General features: G+C 44.3%; 3 protein-coding genes and 1 long non-coding RNA gene across 4 annotated transcripts; 1 reads left to right on the top strand and 3 right to left on the bottom strand.

The window, feature by feature from the left end:
* The first annotated feature begins 498 nt into the window (after nt 1-498).
* LOC135595033 (annexin Gh1-like) lies at nt 499-2200 on the top strand. The gene is made up of 5 exons (XM_065085538.1): nt 499-626; nt 722-867; nt 956-1174; nt 1346-1558; nt 1646-2200. Exons 1-5 carry the CDS (start codon nt 551-553, stop codon nt 1940-1942), a joined length of 951 nt encoding a protein of 316 aa, XP_064941610.1. The 5' UTR covers nt 499-550; the 3' UTR covers nt 1943-2200.
* Nucleotides 2201-2976: 776 nt separating this feature from the next.
* LOC103969811 (uncharacterized) lies at nt 2977-6435 on the bottom strand. The gene is made up of 5 exons (XM_009383454.3): nt 4921-6435; nt 4660-4822; nt 3919-4082; nt 3428-3686; nt 2977-3358 (listed from the first exon to the last, which is right to left on the bottom strand). The coding sequence occupies exons 1-5, from the start codon at nt 6210-6212 to the stop codon at nt 3233-3235; spliced, it is 2004 nt and encodes a 667-aa protein (XP_009381729.2). The 5' UTR covers nt 6213-6435; the 3' UTR covers nt 2977-3232.
* A 667-nt stretch (nt 6436-7102) lies between these two features.
* On the bottom strand, nt 7103-9324 carry LOC103968642 (uncharacterized). The gene is made up of 3 exons (XR_670487.3): nt 8734-9324; nt 8436-8482; nt 7103-7496 (listed from the first exon to the last, which is right to left on the bottom strand). It is a non-coding gene; the product is annotated as an uncharacterized LOC103968642 (long non-coding RNA).
* Nucleotides 9325-12270: 2946 nt separating this feature from the next.
* LOC135595032 (probable trehalose-phosphate phosphatase 6) lies at nt 12271-14576 on the bottom strand. The gene is made up of 11 exons (XM_065085537.1): nt 14114-14576; nt 13892-14032; nt 13738-13809; nt 13542-13640; nt 13388-13441; nt 13187-13288; nt 13011-13088; nt 12857-12926; nt 12700-12770; nt 12535-12627; nt 12271-12465 (listed from the first exon to the last, which is right to left on the bottom strand). Exons 1-11 carry the CDS (start codon nt 14366-14368, stop codon nt 12415-12417), a joined length of 1086 nt encoding a protein of 361 aa, XP_064941609.1. The 5' UTR covers nt 14369-14576; the 3' UTR covers nt 12271-12414.
* Nucleotides 14577-14665: the final 89 nt, after the last annotated feature.

Below are 14665 nucleotides of genomic sequence, written 5' to 3'. Positions count from 1 at the left end.
GGGCCCAACACCCGGGAAACTGGTGGATGAGGAGAGGAGGCGAGGGGATCAGATCGGTTACGTGCTCCTCATTGGCTGACGGATGACGCATACGTCCACGCGTGTGACTCACACACTAGGCCAGGACGTCGTGAGGGTGAACGAACAGTGATGCGCCACGTCTGTGATAGCTGTGTACGAGATACAACGTGGGAAGAGCATCGATTGAAATATGACATGGCACTCCTTTACTCAGTCAAACACAATATATATATATATATATATATATAGAGAGAGAGAGAGAGAGAGAGAGAGAGAGAGAGAGAGAATTGGGTTCGTGCCGCCACTCGTACCCACCCAAGTATAACCGTGGGTAAATTCTCCACCGTCCATGTCATCAGGCGGTTATCGTTATCGACCGGTGTCGAATGATTTACGGCAGAGATTGCTCTCGCATATTATATTATATGCGCACCGATTCACCAAGCTGACCGTTCCGGCCGTTATAAACCGCTCTTGTTGCTTCCTCGCCAGACTCACATCGTCTTCTTCGATCGGTTTCCCCAAGAAGATGTCGACGCTGACGTTTCCCTCTCCCCTGCCGTCCCCACCGGAGGATTGCGAGCAGCTCCACAAGGCCTTCGAAGGTTTGTCCTCCTCCTCTGATCCAAAAGAGTCGGGGTCTCCGATCCCTTCGCACGAGCCCGATGTCTCACCGATCCGATTCGTTCTCCTCCACCAGGATGGGGCACCAACGAGGGCTTGATCATCTCCGTCCTCGCCCACCGGCCCGCCGCCCACCGCCGCGAGATCCGCCGCGCCTACGCCGAGATCTACGGCGAGGACCTCCTCAAGCCCCTCGACAAGGAGCTCACCCGAGACTTCGAGGTCTGCACCCTGTCTGCTTCTTTTTACTTGTGCCAAAAAACCTCTCGTTTTCGCTTGTTTCTGATCGGTCGTTGGGTTGGGATGGCAGAGAGCGGTGCTGCTGTGGGTGCTGGACGCGGCGGAGAGGGACGCCGTGCTGGCGAATGAGGTCGTGAGGAAATGGAGCCCTGGCAACCGGGTGTTGATCGAGATCGCGGTGGTGAGGAAGACGGAAGAGCTGCTCGCGGCCAAGAGGGCTTACCAGGTTCGGTTCAAGCGGTGCCTCGAGGAGGACGTCGCGGCTCATACTCGCGATGAATACAGAAAGGTGAATTCCTCGTGTGATTGCTGGTTCTCATCTTGCTCGATCTAATGCCTGGTGTGCCTAGGTATGATCTTACAGGGGGCTAACAACTAAATAGAATTCAATATGTTTCTTGTAAGCAATCGCTTTACCTTCAGAATACGAAGTACTTCAATTGCTTCACTTGTTCTGTAGCTTCTCGTACCACTTGTAAGCACATACCGCTACGAGGGAGCTGAGGTGGACAAGTCCCTGTCGAAATCAGAGGCTAAAATACTGCATCAGAAGATTAAGGATAATGACTACAGCCATGAAGACGTGATTAGGATTCTCACGACGAGGAGCAAAGCACAACTGCTTGCAACATTCAATGACTACCACAATGAGTTTGGCAATCCGATCAATAAGGTAGGCGTTTACCACTCATCAAATGCTGGATGTGCGTCTTAATTGAAAGATTGCTGACGGCTTACTGTTGGCATTGGCTATTCACAGGATTTGAAGGCTGATCCCAAGAACGAGTTCCTTTCAGCACTGAGGGCCATCATTCGCTGCATTATATGCCCTGAGAGATATCTTGAGAAGGTCATACGGCTTGCCATTAGCAAAACGGGAACAGATGAAGGGGCTCTCTCTCGAATCATTACCACTCGTGCAGAGGTGGATATGAAACAGATCAAGGATCTGTACTACAAGAGGAACAGTGTGGCCCTTGATAGTGCTGTAAAGAAGGACACTAGTGGAGATTTTGAGGACTTCCTTCTTGCACTGATTGGACATGAAGGGGCCTGAGTTCCGAGATCAAGATATGCTTTTGGGTTTTGGTTACCAACTCACTTCATATCTTTTTTTGTGATGAATAAAATGTTTGTGGTTCTATGAGATGCTCAGTACAAATACTCGTAGACCTACAGAGTTGACCCTGAACTATGCATCATTATCTTCCAAGTTCTTGTATTAATTTCTCCACTGTGGTGTCTGTTCCATGTCTCGATTTGCAAACTTGTAGATTCTGTTCTTTAAATGTTACATGCACACGTTTAGTTTTTGCTTCTTTTTCTTTTATGGGGATACTATTTCATGAAGGCCAGAGATCACCAGAACACAGGGGAACCTCAACCTGTGAAATCATGTGATGTACTTCATGTGATTTAGGCACTCAAAGCCAGAATTATAAGATGCATTTGTGCTGATATAGGTTCTGAGTTATTTGGTCAATAAAAAAACTCTAAATTTGTGTTAACAAGAGGCAATATTAGAGGACTGAACTAATATCAGTGGTAGATTCTTAACAACAGGTAATTTACCTCAATGTTGACATGAGAAACTGATGACAATGTTGATATAATTATTCTAACTTGCCGTCGCTCATTATTGTTGGTTGGTAATAGAACTGCACCTGATGAGTACATCGGCTGATGAGTCCTAATTTCAGAAATTGTTTTAGAAATTAGGACTCTTGGAAAGCTCTGTGCATGAGAGCATCTGCTAATTACATAAATTTAGAGGCAAACATTATTTATCCTGGTGATAGCTCAAGGAAAAAATGGAATGAGCATGCACAATCCAACAGAACAAATTTCACACAATGATTTTATAGCTTCCATAACTGGTAATGATTTCAGACATCGTTACAGAGTGAACATACGACGAGAGTTCCGTCAGCCACAATTTCAAATTAGTTTCTAAGAATTACATTACAACCCGCAATTCACATATACAACAAACTTGTTACCAATTAGCAGAAAACGCATATTATTCTGTGAAGCATAATACACTGGTAAAGAGTAAGATATATAAATGGATAAGGATCACAATTTTCGTAATGACTATTCAAAGCACTGCACATCTTTCATTAATTTCAATGACAAAAGGGCAAAAGGGTACGGTTTTTACATTGTACAATCACCAGCTGTAAGGGGCGATATAGACTGGACAGTCATAACAGCAGAATATTACAGCAGAAAGACAGTCTTTGGAGCAAAATTGCTTATTATCACAACTCTTGCAATTTTACAAATGAGAAACTATAAACTTACAACCAGAGTTCGATGGCAGGTGGATTCTATCGACAACGATATCTCAACTTCCAATTCTACAACACTTCTTCAGTAAAGCCCGTGAAAAGATTCGCTTGCAGAAAGGACTGGTTCTCAGGGCCCCTGCATGAGGGCATATGGCTTCTTCTAGTGCAGCACGGAGATGACCCTGCATTGGTAAGAGTCCATGAGGATAGGAAGGACTCATATAATAGCTAAATTGGTTAGACGTAGAAACCTTGGAATTTTCGAGAGCAGATTGGATGACATAGTTTGCATAAGGATCTTGCAGTAGTTGCTCAAAGTGAGAGACCGAAAGCAATTCAACTATTATAGTAGCTTGATCATCTTCGCCAAAAGTCTTCAGGCATTTTTCCACCACATTACTGCTAAATTTTTGTGTGGAAAGCTGTACATACTTCCCTTCAAATTGAGCGACCAAGTTTGCAACTGCTAAAGGGTTTTTCATATCGAGAACATATTGGATGACATAGTTTCTGAAACAGAATAAAGACCTAATAAATTTGATAGTTCAATATCAATGACAAAACTTAGTGCAACCAATCGGTTTCGGAAAAACCAAAAAAGCAAAGAAGATAAAATCAAATAAAAAGCGTAGAAGATGTAAGCTATGGACCCGAAAAACTAGAATGATTTTATTTTAGTTTCAGGAGGGTTTGCATGTGTCAACAGAAAATGGAAACTATGATTTAAGAATGAAGTATATACCCAAAAGGATCCCTAGCAAGCTCATAGCCATTAGCAGAAATTTCTGCAACCAACTTTGCCAGATGATCGCCAGTAGAATGTGCTATATATTTTTGCAACACACAACATCCATGTCGATGTGTTGCGATTCCAACACAATGCTCCGTAGCAGCATCAAAGATGAACTGTCACAGCGTATGCCATGTAAAATTAGTGGATCACAAAAGGTACAAATTAACTCATGTAAGCTCGGTAAAAGAAAGTAGAAAATTTAAGAGCAGAAAATAAATAAGAAATTACAACATTGTTACTTCTGCGAATTGTAAGAAGTACAAACAGGTTAATGATAATGGGAATGACAAGCAGAGAATCTGAAGAGGATAGAAAGAGACATAAAAAAGAAGATATACCAAAAGAACCAGTTAAATAAAAATTTCACCAAATAAGACGAGTCATCAATTGCTTATATAGTGCTTTATTTAGAGACTTTCTAGACCGAGGATGGCCAAATCCTAAGTAAACTATAAGCAAACCTATAGGAGGCAACTTTAAAAAAGGAAAAGGCATGATTTACCAAAATGCAGTACGAACCTCAACAATCCTGCAACAAGCAGGTCAAATTCATATCTTTTATTGACAGTATCTAGTGTTACTGACTACCTTGTGCAAGAGGCAAAAACAGACCAGATACCAAAAAGCAAGGTGATGTGTATCTCAAACCACACAAGCAATGAAATATTTTTCATCAGCTAGAAAATTTACCTTGTTGTCTTCAGCTGCAAAAGATTCCAAGCAATGTTGTAGCACATGGCTGCCATTTAAGTCCTTGATGAGATCTAGAAACCCAGGTTGTATGGCTGATATGACCAATACAATTTGCTGCCTAGTTTTGAGGGTATCTATCAACTTCTGCACCGCCCTTGTCCTGAAATATATACCCAAATAAGGTTATACCATAATGCTATCAAAAGCTCTAAATGAGCAAAGTAACTATTGAAAAGCAATAAGCAAGCCGCTACTCACCCATGAATGTTTAGGGAGATTTTGACAAAGTCAGCTGGATCTTCCTTCAACACAAGAAGGATCTCCATCAGTTGTTCTTCACTGCATACTTCCAGTAGCTTCTGCATGAGATAATTCCCAAATGGATCGACCATGAGCTCCACAGCATGATCAATGACACCATTAAAAATCAAATCCACTTGATGCTTCCCTTCATCAAGCTTCCGCTGCAAGAACCGACAGCCACGCTGGTCCTTTGCAATGTCGCACATGCATCCTCTGACACCCATCAGATGATCATACTTCAGTGGAAAAGCTGGAAGTTTCACAGAGATTCCTTGCGCATGCAACTCTTCATCAAACTGTGGTGTTCTAATTTCGGTCCGGGGATCATCACATCGGCGGTTGCTCATGTAGCAGAGTCCCTTCCCCTGTACGATCGAACTGTCCCCAAATCCAAAGGATCCAAAGGCCTCGATGTTTCTCTGAGTTCTCACTGGCTGAGGTCGTTTAACAGAGGGTGAATCAGTACATCGTCCATTCAACGATGGGGAGTCGTGATATGACTTTGAGGCATCCGATGGCTTCCTATTCCAAGTGGAATCTACTCCAATCTTCTCTGACGGCAAGAACGTATCAGGAATCGGATAAGATTGATCGATACAGGAGGCAAAAGCCCCCCCATAATTCCCCCTGTGGTGAGAACTTCTTCCCAGAACTCCATTAGTGCCCAATTCTTTTGCTCCACATGGCCAACTCTCGATCCACGGATCTGCAGAACAAGAATCTACAGAGTAATGCTGCAGCAAATGATCCAAAGAAGGGTTCTTATCCACATTAAACGACAGAGAATTGGGAAGAACAGAGTCCCAAAAAGCGCCATAGCCACGCGGAACCAAGCTTTCCATCACTAAGCCACAGCGATCATTTGGTGGACCAATTGGTTCTCGTGGACCAACTCCCAGATGGAGATCATGAAGCTTGTCGAGCAAGGCGGATTCTTCCGCAGCAGAGGGCGCAGGCAGCCGGCCGGAGAGAAAGCCCGATCCAGACGGGGAGGAGGAGGAGGAGGAGTAGGACCCTTCCGAGGAGGGGCCAAGGTCAAGCCCAACTCCACACCCATGGAGACACCCAGGCCCCCAGAGCGGCGGCAACTCATCGAGGCCGTCGACGCAACAGTCGTCGCCGCAATGGAAGAGGCGACGATGGGTGGACGTCGCGTGGGGGATCTCATCCAACAACAGCTCCATCTCCCTCTCTTCTTGCCTTCCCATCTTGGCGGCCTCGCTTCTCCGCTCCTCCTCCACCACCATGTCCTCAAGAGAAGGGTTTTGCAGAAGGGGGATTCAAGCGATTAATGGGACGGGAGAGGAGATTGCATTAGGATACGCAGCAGTTGGTGGCTCGAGCGCACAGAGGAAGAAGAAGGGGGAGACGATGAAACAGTACACGGATGGAAGGACGCGATTGGGGTTTATGGATGAGGTGAGGTTACCTCCACCGACTCGTTAGCAACACACAAGGGAGGAGGTTACATGTAGACTCGTTCTCTCAGAAAACCATGGCCGATAATTGTGAGATATTTTGTGCTGCATGATATCTTCGCCTGCTAACACTGCAATATCTCCTTGTCAGTTGGACTTCAAACTCAACAAGACTTAAATGCTCTGACTTTTTCTCGTTAGCTAAGATGTCTAAATTTTTCTAAAGATAGTTATATTATATTATAATTTTTTTAATGCTATATATATATATATATATATTACATATTTTATTTTTAATAAAAAAAATCTATTATCAAATTAGTTAATCCACTGATTCAGTAGTTTGGGACTCGACACGATCGATGTCGGACCAGATTGCCTGAATTCAATAGATAAGTTGTTAAGCTAAAAATTTATTTGTTAATACTTTTAATTATCTTGATTAAGCTAAAGGCTGTGGTTTTATTGTTATACTTTTTAATTAACTTGATTTGTTTGATGTTATTGTTGTGTTAAAATTACTAAGATGCTGAGCCCATTTAATATTATGATTAGAAAAAAAAGGGGTCGCTAAAGTAGTTTACTTGATTCGTTGCTCCTCTTATTCAATAAAATAATGTATAAATTTCACCCTAATTGAAACCCAAATTTATTAATTACTTGGGCATCAAAATACAAAAACACATAGAGAAGCACAAAATTATCCGTCCTCAAAACTTGACATGAGAGTATCCACTTAGGAGAAAATCAATTGGATCGAATTCACCATCTCAGCAATAACCACATTAATGAAAAATATTCTTCCGATCAAGAGCCATCAGAAGAAGAATATTTTCCTGATCGTAAGTTGTTGAAGACCCGACTATACATAGATTCTCTCTCACTCTCTGAATATGAAATCTATCAAAAAAATGCCAAGTTGGGGGCGAGGTCGATGACCATCATTTGTCGCAGGAATGAAAGCTTGCGAAGACTCGATTCGACTTCTCGAATCTTCTTCCCATTCATTTCTCCCTTCATTGACTTAAGGATCCATATCAAGGGTGATTCTAGCTTCAACCTTGGGTTCGGACCAGGTTAGATCATCCCGGTGCTTTCGATGAGCGACCAAACCTGAGGATAACAACTTCTATTGGTACTCAGCATAAGAGTATGTTATAAAAGCAAGGATATGGACATCTGCTTAAAACAGATCATAATCTGTTAGCTTTCGATATGTTACACTAGAAATTGAGAATTGTACGATCTTACAGAACACATCAAGCATCAGAACATGCACCATGCCAATCAGATACTGACACAGTAAATAGTGCATACCATGCCATAACATATAAGCAAATGACAGCGCCGGCAAACATTACATTTGATAGGCCTTGACGTTGGCACACGTTAGGAATAGAAGCACACGGTAAACTGGAATCCAAGTTTACAAGCCTAACACATACACAAATAAACTTGCAGGAGTTTAATCCATGTTTTCATTAAGGTAAATAAAAATGGCATGTCAAGTAGCAGTTTCCCACCTAATAGTAATAGCCTCATTTATCTAATTTCAACTAAAAACCAAGCAAATGATGGAAGAGTCCCACCCTCATGTATGAGAGTTAAGGGTGCTTTATGAAGCACAGATACTTCATAAGATTAATGTTCTATACTTCATAAAAGCATAGAAATTTTGAAATTTTTTGCTTATCTGTGTCTCAAATCAAGTCTCCATGGTTATTGTTTTTGCCTTACCAGTCTACCAAATGGTTATACATAGATATTAAGAAAAAAACATTGACCTTTTATAAAATTAATTATAAAAAAAAATCAAGGATCTGAGATGGCCAAACTGTTAATCAAAATTAGGCAAGCAAAACTCATACACGCATCGAATATTAGACAATTGTTGAGCACAAAATTAAGATAGGATGCAAAACCAAAGAGCTATTAAATACATCATGAAGACTGCACATAAAGAGGAAAGGAAACTTGATTAGCTTAGGAACAAAATTCACTTGCCGTACTACCTCTCATTGGATTTGAGTTATAAAGATCGTGACAACATACCTGAAAAGCAAGTAATTTGTCTTCTCGGCGATACGTAAAGCTCTTCCCTAACATGTGTGCAGATCAAATGAATAGTTAGCAAATAGAAAAGGCTCCAGAATTATTAAGACAAGAGAGAGTAAAAAACCGAAACTTGACTAACAATCAAACACGAAGTCAGATTATGAGGACATGGTTGTTTCAAGACAGAGATCTCGACTCTCGCCATGTACATTAGAACAATATGGAAGGACAGACCAATACTGAAAACAAGGCAGAAGCTCAATAAACTCGAGAACAATAGAGAAACATATCAAACCTGTTCGATTAGCAGGAGAACCCCCTGAATGAATCCTTCCGGTCATGAAAACAAATCCATGCAGCCACGTTCTCACGGAACTCAGGAAATCAGAACATATATCAATAATGTAATAGGAAAACATTTATATCTTTTACTGTTTCCCCCGTCAAAAATCCAAAATTGGCAACCAACCAACTCACTTTCTCGTTGACCATGAAGAACATCGACATGACATGCTCAGATGTCGCGGTCGTCGGATCAAAGTTTAGACACAGATAGTTCTCCGAGTACCGGCTCACTTCCAGGATCATGACCCTGTGTAACGGAACCGTCTTTCGGCCGCGGCCCAACACCAGAAGCTCGGTCTCGTAAACCTGTTTCGCCAGCCCAAGGTGCAGATATCGTGAAGAGGCCGCGCCCCGGGCGGTCTTCAGCCAATAGGTAACGGCGATCTTCGACGGGGTACTCGGCCGCCTGGTGCCGCCGGAAGTAGAGGTTGCCCGGTGCCGAGGACCTTCGGCATGGTGGCTGGATCGAGGATTGAAATCAACAGGAGGCGGTGATGGTTCAAATTAGGGCTTCAAGATTCCCAATTCGAGCCATGCATAAACCGCCAGGCGGGCGCTGAGAGGAAAGAAGCGCCAGTGGGCAAAACCCGCCTTCTCAAAATATAATTGGTGTCGGATTTAAACCCGAATCCGAATATGTCATTGGATCCTAAGTCCTATATGAACCGCGAATTTACACTCCAAAAATGATGCGTCGCGTCATGTGGTTATCGGGTCGGATTTTAATAGGGGGCCGTCGATGGACACCAATTTCAGCCTAACAGACGCTGTGATATCGGGTTGGATTTAAATTATTGGATCGGGTAAAATAATACAGAAGGCATCAATTTCAAAACCGTTTCGTGAAGAATATACACGAGTACATAATTTTCACATCTTTTATCATTTATTTATGCCTATATTAATGAGTTCATGGTCGTTCACAACTCTGTAAACGAGTTTGTTCGAACACCTAAACAAGATGAGTGTGTATAATAGAAGAGAGGCTGGCTGTACGAATGGGCTCAGTAGTGGTAATCTTTGGGCCTCATTTCTCCAGTCCATTGACCTTCACTTGTTTGTTTCCTGTGCATCATCAATCCAGTATAGTAGTCACTTGACTTTTCTTTAGACGGTCAGATTTGGAAAAATCACAGGAACAAAGGAATTATCTGTGTAATTGTTAAGATGTTATATGTTTTTGAGCAATGTTGGATCTCCTTTGTGCTAGATTTTCTGGGTTGAAGGATGTGTCCACGAAAGAGCAAAACCTTGTTGTTTTTATTTGTTGCAGGAAAACTACGGAGGAAAGGAACCAATCCACAGGTGAGATTAGCAAGTTCCTTGCAACCTCAGCCGCTCTTCTGCAAGAACAACTCACCAGGACTGTTTTCTTTGTGGCGAGGCATAGATTATATATGTAGCAGCGAGAAATCCCATGAGCTAAATGTGATCACTGCATTAATCCAGCCTTCCTCTTCCTTGCATGAAGGTGATGATGATGATGATGATGACGATAATGGTGAGCGAGTGCTGGCTAGCTCTACCTGGTCTCTCATGGCAGAGGCTGCAATCCAAGGTCACATGTGCAGGCACTCTCCTTTCGACAAGCAGACAGACAGAAAGCGCAAGACGGGTAGTAGCTTTAAGCAGTCGTATTTTGCGTTGCTGCATGCAGTGGATGGCCGCCATGCAGCAACACGTCGCTCGGGACCACGCTACGCCTGCATGTGTGTTTGACGTGCCTCCGGTGGACTGTCTCCTGCAAGCATGTGGCTGCCGTTGTGCTTCATCACCCCCTTCTTCCTTTTAAATCCATTTGCAGTACCACTGCAAGGTGAGGGAGTGTAGTCACCACGGGCGACATGTCTTGAGTACGAAGACAAGCATCCATTTGATAAGGATGATATAAAACTCCCCTTGTTCAATGCATTTGTTTTGGAGCATTGATGATCAGGGGATTAATGAAGGTGAGTGGTTGATCGAGGAGATCTTCTCCTCCAATTATTTGAGCTGCCATGGCTTACTTTATTCAAGCTTAGGCGCCAATAATGGCCGGAGTTTAGTGGACACCACCTTTCCACGCATGAAATGGCTGGAAAAGAGGCTTAGTAGGCATGTCAGTAGCCCCACCCCAAGCCGCAGATGTTGCCCAAGGGGAAGGCTTTAAGTGGACTCCTACTCCTCTCTCAACCGAGGAGTAGTACTTTACACCCATGGTGGTGTTGACGTTGGTGCCGGTGGTGGTTGTGGTTGTGCACACCTTCCCTTTCATGGCCTAACTCACAGAATATGTAATGTTCCCAATGCCTGAAAAGCTAGCATAGCTACAAACTGTATCGAGAGTCCACTTCCCTTGGGAGGCTGATTGACCTCAAAGGTGGCCACTGGTGGGGGTGGTTTCTGTGCAGTGTACAAACAATTATAATGGCTGTTCCTCCTCCCTCCCTCACAAAGTTAGATGTGGTTGCAGATCCTCCTTCGGAGTTAGTGCCCAATGAGTTAGTCCATGGTCTTTAGGAAGCATGGGTTCTCCACAACTTTAGGTGTAAAGTATCAAGTAAACGCCGGTGGTTGCTCCAGATTACTGCAATCGCTTGCACCCCATTTTGGCAGCAAGGCATAAACTATTTGAGAGGGCATTTGACACCCTCGAGATGGGGATCTCTAGGTCTTGATTGATAATGTAGATCACAAGGCTGCTGCTAAATCTAGGAGGAGGCTGTTTGCTTTGTGCATACACAAACCATGGTACTTACATGTGTGTGAGGTGACACGGAACTTAGGTTGTCTCATTGACCCAATGCTGCACGACTGCTGTCACTGGAAAAGTATGGAGTCTACTCTCCAATCCCAAACCAATCAAAAAGGACAAGGCTTATACGGTGCAGATGCCTAAACTTACTAGCGAGAGAGAGTCCAATGCATCATGAATGAAACAGTCACATTTTGGATCTCCTGTAATTAACATCATCTGATTGTAGGTGAGATCATCTTTTCTGGTGTTGTGGTTGAACCAGCAACATCTGCTCTATTTTAGCTGTTGGAATTTGGGATAGATAGATAGATAGATACTCCATTCGTTCTGTACAGAGTAAAAAAGAAAACAAATGCACAGAAAATATTTAGAGAAAACAATGCTAATATGTTTCTGCTGCCATCTCATGCCGAGACTTCATTTGTTAGATTTCAAAGGAAAGTCTCTCCTCATGAAGAGGATAAATTATGCTGGTCAGAACATGGACTCCATCCATATGTTTGATTGAAGCGTGTGCTCTAGAGTGAAAACTTCATGTGCTTATGTTCTTCTATCTTGCCATTGCCATGCATGCTGTCATATAAAATGATTTCGTTGAAAGGCTTCATCTCTGGCAGCGCATTTATCGCAGTCCAAGATCACCGGAAGAACAAATCTTTCTTGTCAATAAAATAGCTCAGATTTCTTTTCTGTAAGATAGGATCGACCGGACAAGATGGAGATCATGCACTCCAAAGGAAGAACACTTGGTAGGCAAAACAAAAGACTGCTTATTTTTCTTCTTGTACAGTAAAAATAGTTACAATCCTTGGCAAAGAAAGCCAGCATGAACTGCTTTCAGGCCTAAATCCGCAGCCAAAGGAGCAGGCAGAACTGCTTCATCCGAGCCGCTCCTCATGGTGTTTGCTTCTTCCACCCCACCAGCCGACGCAAAAATTCCTTGACCTGCAGATAGCATTCGCCTTAGCATTCATGACGAGAAGGTCATGTTGGCATGCAAAAATCGCTCCTCACCTCGGCAGGTTCTCGGAGAGAGTAGGATGCGTTTGTTTCCTTTGCGCACCTGGAAACGAGAATGCCCAAACCCTGTTCTCTATCACGCAAGACCTGAAACGAGAGCTACGTTACTGATCAGAACTTCCACTCCGCCTAATAAAATGATGACAGATCATACGGTACCTCGAAAGCATCTTCGTCCGTGCAATCATCTCCTATATATATTGGGAACACATTGCTGCAGTGGGCGAATCCTACAGAAAGATAAGCAATTCAAATCAGGTTATAACATATTTAATGGAGCGGTAGATGTGATGGAGTTCCTGCTTGATGAGCTCACCAAGAGACTCCAGTAAAAACTCGAGGGCCTTCCCCTTGTCCCACTTAATACTCGGCCGAATCTCCAGTACCTGTAGGTTTTAGAGTCAAAGGAATTAGCGTTCGTGTTCACGTAGATGAGACTACGGATGAAGGGATTCCGAGAGAAGTCATGCCTTTCTTCCCAGGGTGAGGCGGAGCTTGGGATAGTCTTTGAGCACGGACCTCACTTGCTCAGCTAATGAGCTCCATTTCTGGCACCAAGTGATCGGAAGTCAAGAATTATCTTCAGGGCAATGAATCAAGAACAGATATTAAGGTGTGAGAGTGTTAATATACATAGATTTCTGACCTTTTCTTCGACGCACCGGAAGTGAACCGATAAGGAGAATGTGTTGTTCTCGACCTTCGATCCTTGGATGGATTTTGTTCTCTCCACCAATGCTTTGTAGACCTTGGATGAAATAGAATCCCTGAATCAGTATGGCTGCTGGTGCAAGAGAAAACAACAAAGAGACCGAAAGAAATCGCTGTCACAGGCATGAGAACTCACCTCATCTATCATGGGGAGGAACTCAGTGGCTGGTTGAAAGGAAACAGCTTTCGCCTGCACCCATGTATCCATATAGAGTTAGAAGGAAGGATGGTGTGCACTAACAGAGCAAAGTTTGGGCAGTGATGATGAGAGGAAGGACCGAGGTAGCCACCTTGGCTTTCGTGTGCTTTGTTGCCTTAACGGGGCCTCGTATGTCCATGCCGTGGCTCCCAGCGTAGTACAACTCCCGCAGTTGCACAAAGCTAAACACCTAAACATCATCGACAAAGCAGACCCCACGAGTTAAAAGACAAACGGCAGCACAGTGATCACATCCGGTGCCAGGAGAGGCAGGCATGGCGACGCACCTTGTCCCTGCATCTGCCGCTCACGATGGCTGTCGGAAAATGCCTTGCTGCGTCTCGCACTGCCTCTCTCATCTGAACACAGCAAGAAGATGCGCGTCAAAGAGAGCAGAAGAACACGGCGAGCAGAGGAATCGCAGCGCGAGAATGAACGTACCGAGTCAGACATGAAGGCGCGATCAGGGTCGTCGACGATAGGCGACAGAGTGCCGTCGTAGTCGAGGAAGAGCACGACCCGCTTCCCCTTCGATGCTGCGACCACGTCGTCGAAGTTGCTTAACGCCGAAGGATGTTGTTCCTGCACACGATTCCCCCCGAGATCACCGCCATTGCCACGCAAAGACCAACCAATCCCAACCAGAGAATCCACCAAACTTACCACCCAGCCGTCATACTCTTGGTCACTGGAGGCCGTAATGGAAGGGGAGAGCGCGGGGGCCGTCTTGACGCGAGTAGGAGAGGAGGCACGCATGGAGTCGACCCACGCACCGATCCTCCCACTGTCGAGTTGGCTGAACATCTTCTTGCAGCTGACCGCGAGTCCGGGGCGGGACGGCGCTGCCATCACCCTGGTGATGGCGAACTCCTCCGGCACGATCACATTCTGCTTCCTCATCTCCGCGACCGAAACCATTGGCGACCGCTTCCGTCCTCTGCTTGCCCTCTGTTTTGTACGTCTCCGTGGCCTTCTTCTCCCCGGTGAGAGAGAGAGAGAGAGAGAGAGAGAGAGAGAGAGCGAGAGAGAGGAGGGAGGAGGAAAAGGCGGTGTTAATAGTAATGGTAATGGAAACGACAGCGTAGCTTCTCCTGCAGAGGATGGAAGGAAGGGAAGACCAGTGCGATCTGCAAGGAAGAGTGGCTGCCAATGGAGAGATTTATATAAGGCCGTTGGCCCGGGAGTTGCACCGAAGCGGACAAAAACGCGTGAAAC

This window comes from Musa acuminata, chromosome BXJ1-10 (assembly GCF_036884655.1).
Source record: "Musa acuminata AAA Group cultivar baxijiao chromosome BXJ1-10, Cavendish_Baxijiao_AAA, whole genome shotgun sequence".
NCBI classification, from domain to species: domain Eukaryota; kingdom Viridiplantae; phylum Streptophyta; class Magnoliopsida; order Zingiberales; family Musaceae; genus Musa; species Musa acuminata.
The sequence above is the reverse complement of the archived record's forward strand: the minus strand, read 5'-3'. Positions and strand labels throughout refer to the sequence as shown.

What these genes read in the sequence shown, in the direction of transcription:
- LOC135595033 (XM_065085538.1), top strand. Translation starts at nt 551, where the DNA reads ATGTCGACGCTGACGTTTCCCTCTCCCCTGCCGTCCCCACCGGAGGAT. An exon ending in AGCTCACCCGAGACTTCGAG is followed by an intron (nt 868 to 955) that starts GTCTGCACCCTG and finishes TTGGGATGGCAG; the next exon opens with AGAGCGGTGCTGCTGTGGGT. An exon ending in CTCGCGATGAATACAGAAAG is followed by an intron (nt 1,175 to 1,345) that starts GTGAATTCCTCG and finishes CTTGTTCTGTAG; the next exon opens with CTTCTCGTACCACTTGTAAG.
- LOC103969811 (XM_009383454.3), bottom strand. Translation starts at nt 6,212, where the DNA reads ATGGTGGTGGAGGAGGAGCGGAGAAGCGAGGCCGCCAAGATGGGAAGG. An exon ending in ATCTCCCTAAACATTCATGG is followed by an intron (nt 4,823 to 4,920) that starts GTGAGTAGCGGC and finishes TATATATTTCAG; the next exon opens with GACAAGGGCGGTGCAGAAGT. An exon ending in TTGCAGCTGAAGACAACAAG is followed by an intron (nt 4,083 to 4,659) that starts GTAAATTTTCTA and finishes ACGCTGTGACAG; the next exon opens with TTCATCTTTGATGCTGCTAC.
- LOC135595032 (XM_065085537.1), bottom strand. Translation starts at nt 14,368, where the DNA reads ATGGTTTCGGTCGCGGAGATGAGGAAGCAGAATGTGATCGTGCCGGAG. An exon ending in TCCTCCCCATGATAGATGAG is followed by an intron (nt 13,289 to 13,387) that starts GTGAGTTCTCAT and finishes ATTTCATCCAAG; the next exon opens with GTCTACAAAGCATTGGTGGA. An exon ending in GCCTCACCCTGGGAAGAAAG is followed by an intron (nt 12,927 to 13,010) that starts GCATGACTTCTC and finishes TAAAACCTACAG; the next exon opens with GTACTGGAGATTCGGCCGAG.